Source organism: Molossus molossus, unplaced genomic scaffold (genome assembly GCF_014108415.1).
Source record: "Molossus molossus isolate mMolMol1 unplaced genomic scaffold, mMolMol1.p scaffold_m16_p_5, whole genome shotgun sequence".
NCBI lineage: Eukaryota > Metazoa > Chordata > Mammalia > Chiroptera > Molossidae > Molossus > Molossus molossus.
The window spans coordinates 7,657,594-7,670,983 of record NW_023425388.1 but is presented as its reverse complement, the minus strand read 5'-3'; the positions used below and the strand labels follow the sequence as shown (position 1 = coordinate 7,670,983).

At 53.8% G+C, this 13,390-nt stretch overlaps 1 protein-coding gene across 1 annotated transcript in view; it reads left to right on the top strand.

Annotated features, from left to right (window-relative positions):
• Positions 1 to 769: 769 nt before the first annotated feature.
• Positions 770 to 13,390, top strand: part of BACE2 (beta-secretase 2) — a 68,133-nt gene continuing 55,512 nt past the window's right edge. Inside the window, exon 1 of the mRNA XM_036243485.1 lies at positions 770 to 1,187. Within this exon, the coding sequence (XP_036099378.1) occupies positions 888 to 1,187 (300 nt within the window). The 5' untranslated portion in view covers positions 770 to 887. The remainder of the gene's footprint in view (positions 1,188 to 13,390) is intronic.

Here is a 13,390-nt window from a genome sequence, read left to right as displayed (position 1 = left end):
AGCCTCCCACCTCTCTCCTCCCCGGGATTTCCATGGAGAAGTCTCCAAGCTCTCGCGTCCCCGCCTGCCTCCCCCAGACCACTTCAAAAGCTCTCCGAAGCCGACGTGGGGATGAGGAAGGGGAGTGGGCAGGAATGGGGCCAGGGGTGGGCAGCAGCGCCCGGGAAATGCCCGGGAAGTGGCCAGACCGGTGGGCCGGGGCAGCAGTACGTACTTGGCGAGGGGAGGCGCAGACTCGCTTTGTGATGCTCAAGGCTCTTTTAACGATTTTCTCCTCTCCTCTCTGACCCCTGAGTAACCCCTGACAGCCCCCGCCCCTGCAGGGCCAGAGGACACCGGCGGGGTGCCCTCGCGCGCGGGGCAGGGGGTCCGGTTCAGGCCCTCGCTTCCCCTTTAAGGGTTCCCGAAACTTTCCCCCCTGGTATCAGATGAGCCTCGTCACATCCGTTGGCCGTGGCCGCCGGGGCGCGTTCCGAGGAAGTTCAGGACACGAGTTTCCCCAGGGAAGAGGCGCGGCCGGAGACCGGCGAGGGTGGCGAGGCGGGCGAGTGTGGACCCCCGTGCACCCCGCGCGGCGCTCAGACCCTGGCCGCGGGGGAGGGGCCCGGCCCTTGCGGGGCAGCCGCCGCCCGCCAGAGGGGGCAGCGGCGACCAACTTGCTCAACTTGGCGGCGCGGGCTGAGGCGGCTTCGAGCCTCCTCCTCTTTCCCGAGCCTCCTCCTCTTCCCCGAGCCTCCTCCCTCGGCCCTCCTCCCATCCGCCGCCGCCGCCGCCTGCCCGGTACGCGCCCAGCCCTCCCCGCAGCCCCGCACAACGCTGAGTGGCAGAGTCGCCGGACGGGACAGGACGGGTCGGGCTGGGCGCGTCCCCCGGGCCCCGCCGCCGGCATGGGCGCGCTGGCCCGGGCGCTGCTGCTGCCGTTGCTGGCCCAGTGGCTCCTGCGCGCCGCCCCGGCGCTGGCTGCGGCGCCCTTCACACTGCCCCTCCGGGTGGCCTCAGCCTCTAGCCGCGGGGCTGCGCCCACCCCCGGGCCCGGGCCCCCCGCGGAGCCCCACGCTGACGGTCTGGCGTTCGCCCTGGAGCCCTCCAGGGCCGCGGCCAACTTCTTGGCCATGGTAGACAACCTGCAGGGCGACTCTGGCCGCGGCTACTACCTGGAGGTGCTGATCGGGACCCCCCCGCAGAAGGTAGGTCGGTGGGCGCTCCCCCGCCCCCCGGGACCGGCGCCCTGCCGTCCCTGCAGTCCCGCGGCTGCCGCCTCGGGCTTTGGGGGGCGCGGGGGGGCTCGAGGGCGCGCCCAGCCGTGCCTCCGCGCAGCTTAGTGTGGTCCCAAAGCAGACTAGGGTGGGGGGTGGGGAGCTCAGAGGGCTCCCCTGGGCCAGAGCGGGGCGCACGCACTCGGGACCTGGAGCGGTGGCAGCCCAACCGCGGGCGTAGCCCAGGGATGTGTGCACGTGTTTCAGAACTTGATCACTCCCGGTTCCGTGTGGCTGGGCCGGGAGAGGAGACTTGTACATTCCTTCTAAGGGGATTTCCTTCTGGAGGGCTTCACCTCCTTCCAGCCCGGAGAGGTGCCGTGGGCCTGGGGCGTGATGCTGTTATTCCCCGGGAATCACTTTGTGTTACTGTTTACGTCCGCTCCCCACTTCCCGCGCTGTCCCCTTGCTAAGGAGGCTAGTGGCCGCCTCCGGCGGCGCAGTACCCTTGGAGAGGGATTTAGGCATGCGCTCCGCCCAAAGCTGCCTGGTCCGAGGGGTGGGCGGCTGCCTGCCCAGGGGCTGCGTCCCCTCGGTACCGCTTTCCTCCCCGGGGGCGGCCTCTCTGCTCCCCCCTGGCTCATTCCGCTGCCCAGCCCCTCTGCACGGAACGAAAGTGTCTGCACACGTGCGTGAAAAGTGTTAAATGCAGTAAAGCTGCTAGAAAAACAGACCGGCTGAGCTAGGCTTTCCGGGACGAAGTGGTCTCCCAGTGACAAAATAAAATCAGCTTTCTTTTTCTCTTTCTCAGAATGATTGCTTAGCACTTTTTGTAGCAAGAAATAAATGTCCCCAGGCTGGGTGGGCAATCTTAAGAAAAACAAAATCCCAGGCATCGATGTGGCCCCCCTCCGCCTTCCTAATCAAAGTGTGATTTGAAGTCAAAATTTTCTTATCAGTAGAATACACTGTCTGAAGATACTTTATTTTTACTCCTAACATTGTCATTGGGGTTTTAATTCAGCAATGATTCCTCCATAAATAGAACAGACTCATGACTTTGGTGTAATTCTAATTAAATTATGCAAGACGTTCTTAAGAGAAAGACATGCCATGCTAATTCTTTTTTAAAAAGAAATTCTACTGACTAACTTCTATGCTCGTTTAATTAGTTTAAAAAAAAAAAAACCTTCAAAAATGTATTTTGCTCAAAACTTTGATTCCGGCTGCCTTTCATTTGAGTGCCCTCTGCCACCTACAGGGTGGCTGGTGGCTGGAGGGAGTCAGCTGAGGAGGCTTAATTTGACCACAAGATGTTGGTGCTGGCCAGCGCGTGAAACCATGTGCTGGTGGTAAAACCTTGTACATTTTCCTGAAATCTCACAAGATCTCACAAGATATTGAGGATGGGCCCCTTTTGTGGCCTAAGGATAACCTGGGAAGCCCTAAATGTCTCTCCAATTGGATCAGGTGTGCCTAGATGAAAAACTCATGTTTATTTTCGAGTGGATGGGAATTCTTACTAAAGTCGAGCAGATTTTGGTGGCTGTGACAAACGGGTCCCGATGACTGTCTCGGGAAGGGGGAAAAGCCTCAAGAAGAACTAAAAAATATGTATCTCGGGCTCTCAAAAACAAATAAAAAAATCTTTCATCAATAATAGCTTGTCTTTCTTCATTAATCCCATGACCTTTACTTTAAAATGGGAAAGTTTAAGTTATTGAGTACCCAATGCTCGTCTTTACCTTGGCTGGGAAGGTTATTTCTCAGTTAAACGTTAGCATGTTTCCAAGGAAGGCTGTTTTTTACAATCTAGATTTAACTTTTACATTTGACAGGAAGTGAAATATTCTGTGCCTCCTTCTTGGCCTGATTTAGTAATAAGCTTCTTTATAGCAAAATCTATGTGTGTAATCTTTCCAAATGCCTGCTGTGGACTCTTAGGTGGTAGTGACAAGTGCATTAGGATTCACTTCTTTCCCTGTCTCCCCTGAAATGTCTGATCCCCAGCAGGGTGTCTGCAGCAGGTTAGACGGGCTGGCAGCCAGCCGGGAGTGACTTCTGAACCCAGAGTGAGTTTTTCTGCTCTCTTCGTGGCCCGGTGTCATGTGTTTTTTTTCTCTGCAGATTTCTCTGAAGCCCAAAACTTGCTTAGGTGGAGGGGGGAAAAAAATGGAATTGTAAATCCAAGTGGTAAATAGCCAAGCCTTTTCCAAGAACTAAGTCATAGTCATAGATAGAGGGAAGGGCTCCCCTCCGGGAAGTCCTGTGCTCGTATGTTCGCTGTCCCTGGGGAACCTCACACCACCTCATGGCTCTCATCCCCATTTAGGGGATGGGGAGACTGGGGCTTGGAGGGCTGAATGACGTGTCCAGAGCAACAGGACAAGAAAGCAGAGGAACCAGAAACAGGACCCAAAAACTAGATTCCAGAATGCAAATCCTGAACCACTAGGCTCCTTTGCCTTCCTATCTCCTGGCTTCTTTTCTTTGTATTTGGGCTTCAAACTACCCTTTCCAGCCAGAGGTCCCTGAACCTCTTAAACCCCAAGGTGCCAGGGACCTCACGTGTCACCAGACCCGGACTTTCCCAGTCCTGCCGTGCCCTCATCTCTTCCCCTTCCTTCTGGGCATGATGACTAGTTGGACGCAGGTTTGCATGGGAGAGAAAGTGAGAGAGATTCAACGGGAACCAGGGCTCTACCGACCACCCCCCTGTCCCACCGCCATGGCAAAGCCAACCTGAATGCTGCGCCGGTTCCCTGAATGCTCTCATCAAGAACTGGCGGTCCCTCGTTCTGCCTGACATTCTTCGAGGCATCACAGGCCTCTGCCCAGAAGCCCAGGTGAGAGCAGGACCACGTTGGCATGGAGATGAGTGTGGATGTTTGATGCCATTATGTGACTTCTACCAGCAGAGAATCGGCATCTGCTTGCACTGTGCAGCTTGGTCTTATTAGTAATAATAAGGGTGTTCTAAAGTGATTATAATTACAGCACTTTCCATGATTTAAAAAAAAGGACTTTCAGCTAACACAGTAAATCCAACTGAAGATCCTAAAGGTCTGCAGCTATACACCTTGTAATGGCTTTAGAAAGATTTAGGGGTTTCTGTTGAAAGATGTCCTGTCATCTCCACTAATATGGATAAAATAGACAGCAAATGATTTTCACAGTTAAACATTTGAATGTAAAAAAACCCAGAAATTATCCTGGCTGGTGTGGCTCAGTGGATTGAGCGTCATCCCATGGACTGAGAGGTCCTGGTTTGATTCCCAGTCAAGGCACATGCTGGGGTTGCAGGCTCGATCCCCAGTAGGGGGCGTGCAGGAGGCAGCTTGTCGATGTTTCTCTCTCACATCAATGTTTCTATCTCTCTCTAAAAAATCAATCGAAACATAACTTTAAAAAAAACAAACATTGATTTAGGGACTTGCATTTTAATCCTGGTGCATTGACTTGATTCTTACTTAGTACACAATTTTAGGGAAGAATTTGGACTGAAAATATGAACCAAGCCTATGCAGTTTGGGAGTTTGTCCTCTTACAGAGTAAGCTGTCCAGTGTCCCAAAATTACATTCAGCTCATTGCCCACGAGGCTGAAAAAAGGAAGGCGATGCCCAGCAAGACGAGATTTGACGGGATAAACCGAGAAGGTAAACAATTAAGGAAAAAGGAAAAGATTGTTGGGGTTAAAAGAATAAGAAGGTCAAAGCTAGGTTCTCACCAGCTTCTTTGAGTGAAAGGCGGCTGCTTCGGAGCTGGAGAGGACGACTTCAGCGCCAACAGCACTGTTAGGAAGGACTGCAAAAGGCCAGCCCAGGACACCCCTGAAGTCAGCTTGGAGGCAGAGTCTGAGGACCGTTCACAACCATAACATTAATAGCCAGCCTTCATTTCAGGCACATGGCGTGGTGGGCACCATGCTAGGCGTTCTGCATGTGGGCTGTCCTCTCTTTCTTTTTCTTTATTTTAGAGAGAGAGGAAGGGAGAGGGAGGACGAGATGGAAATATCGATGAGAGAGTACACTGATTGGCCACCTCCTGCGTGCCCCCCGCTGGGGATCGGGCCCACAACCTGGGCATGTGCCCTGACTGAGAATCGAACCGGCGACCTCTTGGTGCCTGGGTCGACGCTCAGCCACTGAGCCACACCGGTCGGGTTGCACGTGGACTTCTTAACTAACCACCTTCATTAGCTGTGGACGCCGTGGTGTAGTGGGAAGCACTGGACTGATGGCAGGGGCCTGGCTGCCAGTAACATCACATGGGGTGATGGGCAGGGGCCCGGCCTGAGTTCCCCTTTCTTCACCAATGCGGCTGCTGCAATAAACTATCACAAACTAAGGGACTTAAGACAATAGAAATGTCTTCTCACGGTTCTGGAGGCCAGAAGTTCAAAATCAGGGAGTGAACAGGGAGGGTCCTGCCCCCTCCGAGGGCCCTGGCAGAGGGTCCCTCCAGCCTCTCCAGCTGCTGTGGCCGCCTGCTCTGCCTGGCTTCCTGGGCTCTTAGCTGCCTCACTCCGGCCTCTGCCTCCGGCCTCACATGACCTTCTCCCTGCCGCGTGTGTGTCTCAGCGTTGGGACCCACCCTGGTCCAGTCTGACCTCACCAGCTGGATGACATCTATAAAGTCATGGACTGGCGTTTAGAACTGCAACCTGTCTTTGGGGGAGGAGGACATAATTGAATGCACAAGTTTGTTCTAAGTGTACTCCCTGGATTTTTTTTTTCTTTCATTCTAACCCATCTTTTCATTGACGATAACTGACTTGGAATTCATCCATAACTTCCATCGACGGTGGTCGCAAAGCGCTATTTTGGCATTGCATTCACATGGAGCCTGTGACAAGACTGTGCCCCAGGGGACAGCGGCAGAAGGAGGCAGGATCCTTGTCTGCATTTCTGTGTCGGCTTTCTCACTAGAGAGTAATTGCTTACACTTTTCTCTGGTCCGCAGGCCGACGCTCTAACTGCTGAGCCAAACCAGCCAGGGAGCTTACACTTTTAAAGAGCCCCTCACCATGTCGTACCGATTCTAGAATTGCTGGAAGCGTTGTGGGCCATAGGGAAACCCTCCTCGGCTCGCACCAGCTCAGATCCCTGGTGCTTACACACCTGTGACCACCACAGTCGCATGTCAACCACACATGAAGAAACGCTTCAAAGTTTAGGTCATGTTTGTAAGACTTTGTAAGGCGTCTGTCACCCTGTTCGAATCAGATACATGTGATATGTACCTTTTCCGCCAATTTCATCTTCCCACCCTGCCCAGCACTTTCTTGACATCTGTCTGATTTCCTCTGTTGTAGGAAGCTGGGCTCCACCTCCTCTGAGTTTCCTGTTTCCTCCTGGAATGATTGCTGACGCTTCTAACTAACAGCCTACAGGGGAAGGTTGGGGTTAGCTGCTGCCAGTGCCCTTTTCCTCGTGGTCATGCCCAGCTGGACCTCAGGAGGGGGACCTACAGGTGGTGTTTCCCCTTCTGGTGTCTGCCTTGGATTTGTCTCATAGCTCAGATGCTGCACAGAGCAGGGCAAGCCCTTGGCCCTGGTGTTCAGCGTCTGCCTAGGCTGAGGGTGGGGTTGATGGCTGCTGACTCTCGCCCTGGCCCCGCACAGAGTAGCAGGAGTGGGCACTGGGTCCTGTGTGACAGTGAGCAAGGCGCTTGTCTCTTCCACCAAAGAGCTCCTTTTACTGCTGACAATGGCCTTCTGCTCACACTGGGCTCCACAACCATCTGTCACCGAGTCCTCCTCACACTCCCTCTGTTCTGCTTGTCCAGCTGGACTTAATGTTGATACTGGAGCTCATTGGAAGATAGTGACAACAGGTGCCACCTGGGAAGCAGAGCACACCCGTGCGGCGGGTGGACGGCCCACCGGGCTTCTGTGCCCTCATGCATACATATTGGGGGCGGAGTGTGAGCCAGGGTGTGTGTCCCGTGTTCGGGGCTGCTTCCCTTGGCCGTGGAGAGTTCACACGTGGTACGTGGATGGGCAGCCTGTCACTCACCTCCCCTCTGTCCTCTCCTGGCCCAGAGGGGGTATTTGATGGTTGTTTTGTTGTTGTTGTTGATGTTGTTTTGCCCATTGCTACTCAATAAAAAATGGTTGCTGTTTTGGTCTTGGAATTCTCAAAGAGGGAAAATTCTCTGAAATAACCACATTAAGGAAACAAAACTAGTAGATTTTGAGTTGGTGCTACTGTCCAACACAGGTCCCAGGGCACATCGTAGGCCTGCACCTGCAAACACGTCTCACCACCTCCGTTCCAGGGAGATGAGGGGACTGTCGGGAGGGAGGCATGGTGCCCAGGGCCAGCTCCATCGGTCCGCGTTCGTCTCACACTAGACTAGAAGTGGCAGAGGGCACATTTATACCTAAGGACAGCCTCGTGCTCCCACCACACGTCTCCAGCCCCTGCCAAACTGACCCTGCTGGCGGCCAGGGAGCCACTCCATTTCCCAGCCATGCAAACCCCCTGCCCGAAGCCAAAGGAAGCCCACAGGGCAGCCCCTCGGGAGGGGACCTGGGGAGAAAAGGTGGAAAAGGGCCTGCCGCTTTGGCAAGGTGAGGACTTGCAGCTAGAACAGAAGCTGCTGCTTGGTGATGGTGGCGAGGATTCCAGAGGCCTCAGTGGGGCCCCCAGAGCCGCCCCCGCATCACTGCTCCCGGGAAATCCCGCAGCGCTTTTCAGCCAGACAGGCGGGGAGCAGGCGGGACTGCGTGGTTTGTGCAGTCATATGGGGACTGGGCGTTTCGGGGGCTGATCCCAGGCCTGCTGCTCAGATGCTGGGCGTAGAGCACATGCACCCCCTCTCAGAGCCTCAGTTTGCTCTCCTGTAAATTAGGCGATTTGACCCGGGGACTGCGATTCTTTCCGCACGCTCTGACACCCACCGTGATCAAATGTGAGAGTTTTAGTAGCTTGAGGTCCACCTGCAGGCGGGTAAGCCCCCAGGGACCTGTTCACGTGCAGAACCTGGTTCGGTGGGGAGGGGGGAGGGGAGAGGGGGGTGCGGGCTGTCTGGCCACAGCTGGGGTCCCTGCACCACAGAACTGGCTGACCACAGTGGCGCAGCCATACAGAGCTGGTTAGAAGGACAGATTCCTGGGACCCCATCCAACTCCCTGGGCGAGACCTGCTGCACCCGGGCCTGAGAAGCTGTATGTTATTGGGTCCTTCCGCAGCCAGCCCCGCCCCAGCCCCGGGACACTGTTTGGAGGCTCCGGCAGAGGCCAGATTCTCCCCTCTTCCTGGTTCTCTGTGCAGAATGTGTATGTTTTCTCTCCTCCTGAACGCAGTTGTTTTGGTTAAACGTTTCCTCTGCCCATCTGGAAAATCTCACCCAGATTGTGTTGGCAGGTGGAACCTGGAGCCCTGGGGAGAAAAGGTGGAAAGTTGAGTCAGAACCTTTTCCCGGTGGCAGAGGGCACGGGATCATGTGGCCTGACCCGGGAAAGCGCTCTGGAGCGCTGCTCAGCCTCTGTGCCGACCGCCCGCTTCCAGCCTCCTAGCCCCGCGGAGCAATTCGCAATTCAGGAACAATGAGCTACTAGGAGAACAAAGCGGAAGAAAGACATGGACACACAAGCACCGCTTCTTGAATCCTTAGATCCAGCAGACGTCTCCTTTCTCTGTCGCACCGATCCCAAAGTTTGTGCGGCTCCCTTGCCTTGTGCTGCCGGATACCTTGTCACAGGTGCGGTTACCTTGTTGCTGAGGTGAGACTGCCCGTGGACTAGTAACAGTGTACTTGCTGGATACGTGCAGGACACATCAGTTGTTACAAATGGTTCCGTAACAGAATGTCTGGGGGACAGTGGTTACTCTCACTAACGCCAGCAGGAGATGGTAGTGTGGGGGGCTGGGACCAGAGCTTCACCCCGGGGTGGCAAATGGCCCAACTCAGTGGTTCTCAAACCAGGAAATTGGGCCCTCCGTGGGGTTTGGCTCTCTGGTGGTGCCTCTGTCACCTAGTGGGTGGAAGCCAGGGATGCTGCTCAGCGTCCTGCAGTGCACAGGACAGTCTCCCCATCACACACACACACACACACACACACACACCCCAAATGTCAACAGTGCCAAGGGTGAGGAGTCCTGGTGACTCAACACACCCGCTCAGCTGGCCTGAGGGCAGCCGCCCAGAGCGGTGAGGCGAAGCTATCTGTCAGAAGCATCTGCCGTGGGCATGGGGGGAGTGGCCGCATGCTGACACCTGTCGCCCTTCCGTCGTTACAGTCCTGTGTTGTCCTAACATCCTGTTGTTCTTACCGGATACAAGGCTCAGTGGGAGAGTCAAAGTCACTTCTAACTGGAGTGACTGGGGATTAAAGAGAAGGAAGAATTTCGAATATGACTCAAAGAATGAGTACACTTTCCTTCCTTCATATTTCTTAAGCACCGACTGTATACCAGGCCCGGTTCTAAGCCCTGGGAGGCAACAGTGGGCTAGACAAAGACGTTCCTTGCTGGTATAGAACCTCTGCTTGCTGGAAGGTGGACTGTAAGGTAAACAGAATTGCAGATATGGGCTAAGAAGACCATGCAAGCTGGTAGCGAGTGTGGATTTACAGGACAGGAGACGGCTTTAGAAGGGGCCACGGAAGAACACCTTTCTGAGCAGGTGCACCTGGGACTGTGAAGGCAGAAGAGAGGCTAACATTTGAGGAATAAAAACCGGAATCCTGCCTACCGCTGAATGTGTTTGAGAACATCCGTTCAGCCCAGGGACCCCAGAACAGTGCACAGCTCTGCTGGGGACCCTTCCTGCAGCATCGAGAACCCAGCTCACGCGGCTCTGTGAGCCGGCCTGCATTGCGCCTCATCGCTGGGTGCACTTTGAACCGTGTTCTAAGAGGGAGATGCCGTTCGAGCACCGAGCAAGGCACAGTGGCCGGGGCAGGGAGGAGCTGGAGGTGAGAAACAGCACAGAGCCGCCTTAGAACCCCGAGCTCTGAACACAAGGACGTTTGAGTGGCTGGCGCCGGGTGCTACTAAACCACCGAGTTCCCGGTCCTCCTGCACTCTGATGACATCATAGCCGAGTTCACTGAAGTGTGGCTTCTGTGCGTTTTGTATGCATTAGGATTTACTGCCTAGTAGCTCGCGTATGGGTGATATAACATCGAGGCTTAAGTATGCACACATTTCAAAACCATAGAAATATTTTTCATTGTCCTTCGGTCAGTGTGAGTACATGCTGGCTTGTTTGCCCTGTGGGACACGGGCAGCCGACTTCTCATTGTCCACCTTCTTGCTCGCTCCGCCCACACAGAAGAGACCACACTGCCATGTGTGGGCGGTCTCCAGATGGCGGAGCCCCTGTGTGCCCAAGGACGGCCCTCGCTTCTCCACGGCAAGATGACAACTCACTTGGGCTGATTTTCATTATTTCTATCCGAGTCTGGTTTTTGAAACGTGGCAATGAGAATGGTTCTGTTACCGGACCTGTGGCAGATATTTTGAGTTGGGTGATGGAACCAAAGCACCTTCCCCCACTCGGTTCTCCCTGGCCCAGCACTGTAGCTTCCTGTGTGGCTGAGGACACAGCTGTGGACGCGGATGTAGGTGGGGGTCTCCAGGGGGACTTCAGGGAAAGCTTATGATTTTCTCATGAAAGTGGCAGGTATGGTTGAGATGATCATTTCTCCCCCTTCCTGCCTTTGATAAAAATTCAAGGCCTTCAACAGGGACAGCCAACCTCTGACCGCAGTGATCATACACGGATTTTCCTTGCGATGTTGATCTAATCCCTGCTGTCTCCAGAGCCGTCTTGATCTGGAGGAAAACAAACCTCTACTGATGTGACCCACTCTCAAACTATAGTTTCCTTCTAGCCAAAAACATTCCAAATGATGCACCATCATAACTTTTTAAGGAAAAAAAAAATAGCCCGGCCGGTGTGGCTCAGTGGTTGAGCATTGACCCTGCACCAAGAGGTCGCTGGTTTGATTCCCGGTCAGGACACGTGCCCAGGTTGTGGGCCCGATCCCCAGTGGGGGGCATGCAGGAGGCGGCCAGTCGATGTTCTCTCATTGATGTCTCTATCTCTCTCTCCCCCTCCCTTTCTCTCTTTCTAAAATCAGTAAAGAAAAAAGATGGTTTATGGTAATTTGCCCTTCTTTTCCTCTCTTGGAAGTCTCCGGAGAAGAGGACATGTCTAAATGTCTTTTGTTATTGTCGTTGTTGCTGTTATTGGCAAGGCCCTCACTTCCACTGGGCAAGATACGGACCCTGATACTGGGGTCTAAACTTTGGGCACCAAAAGGGCTCCAGACTGGACATCCGCAAACTAAGGCCCATGGGCCAAACCCGCCTGTTGTTGTGAAGTTTTACTGGCACACGGGCACACTGATGTGTCTCCACGTTTTCGGTGACTGCTTCCCCACGACAAGGTCAGAACTGAGTAGTCGAGACAGAGGTCATGTTGCTGAGCCTGCCGTATTCACTGCCTGGCTCTCTACAGAAAACCTTTGCTGACCCCTGGGTTCACTGTCAAGGGCTAGGGACTAGGGAGGGAATGTAAGTGGCCACTGGCCAGCAGGGGTTTGCCCACATCAGGGAGCTGCAGGTAGGGGCCACCCCTGGTGGGTATAGGGGAGTCCACTGCATACCCCACAAAAGGAGGGTTGAGTGTGCAGGCATCAGCCATGCCCAGAATAAACCAGTCATGCAGTCCAATAAGAACGATCCTCCCCACTCCCCCTTTGGTCCTGAAATCAGAGACGTCGTCCTGAGCATAGAAACGAGTCACCCCATGTCTCCCCTTCCCTGCAGCAAGTGGGTCTCTGAATCCAGGACAAACCAGTGATATGAGATGCCAGATAGCAGCGTCCATGTTGCATAGGGCAGGACTTATCATACCTAAAAATAACTGTATTCCCACAAAGCTATTGGAAAGATACAAGCTTTGCCTAAGGTTTCCTTCAAGGATGGAGAAGAACAATTTATAAAGCGTGTGAGAAGGCCGTTGGTTGTATGACAAGGGACAGTTCTATTAAAATGCTGTCTCATCCTGCAAACCCTGCAGAGGGAGGTTTGGAAATGTCTAGCCAATTTCCATTGGCTCAGAAATCCACTTCTAGGAGTTTGTACCAAAGTTAGGCTGGGAAAAACTGTGGAAAGCAATTCACAAGTCCATTCGTTGTCACCGCACTTGCACTGCCGTAGCAAATGGTTGTAACAACCGGAGCGACCATCACAAAGGGACCGATGGGCACTGGACGTGGAGTACGAGGCGCGGGAATGAAGGAGGAGAGCTGGTGGAGAAGGGGGAGGATCCACGTGTCTGCTCCTCTAAGAAAGTGGACCTGTCGTGTAGGCGCCTCGCTCGGGAGGCTGTGCAGGACAAAGGTCTCCGAAGTCGGGGTGACTGCAGCTCCGCGAGCATGCCCTCTGTCTTCTCACGTGTTCCTTTGCTTGCAGGCTGTTGCATCCGTCCGCAGACTTCAGCACTTTATCGGTCTGGCTGGTTTTAAACAGCGAGGCCTCTAAAGGCAAGTCGTGTGCCCAGAAAGCCGCGGTCCCGGAGCGGCTGGCTGTTACAGTGGTCACAGTTGGCCGGCTGAGGTATTAGATATTGAAAAAATAATAAGCACAATTAAAATGTGTCCCTTTGAGGTGATATTTTAACACCGAGTTAGAAACTGCTTTTCAAAGGAAAACCCAGCTATGGAGAGAGGCTTTTGAAGACATGTTAAAATGTTTCCATCATCATTTGATTTTCCATTACCAGAGATGATAGAAATTTGCTGCCTACTCAAACACTTTGAACCTTCAACCTGGAAATGGGATTTATGACTTGTGTAAAAATCTTCCAGACAATTTCTGTTCTTTAAGCAAAAACAAACTAGAGAGAGGTAGTCCCTTCAGGTTAGTTTGCCAGAGCTCCTGATGGATGTTAGGGAAGCCGAGGGTTTGCCATTCACTGTCCCCATTTTACAGGTGAGGAAACTGAGGCACAGGCGGTTACCTTGCTGAGGCAACACCACTCATGAAGGCAGAGCCGGAATTCGGAACAGGTGGGCTGGTCCCCGACTGTGCTCTGAACCGCCGTGCTAAGTTGCCTGGGCACATGTTACAGATGTACACACATGGAGGGTTGAGTACTGAGAAATATTTTTCTTGATGGTGTAGTTTATCCAAACATTTTCAGTCACTAGTCCGTGAGAGTTCAGAAGCTTGAA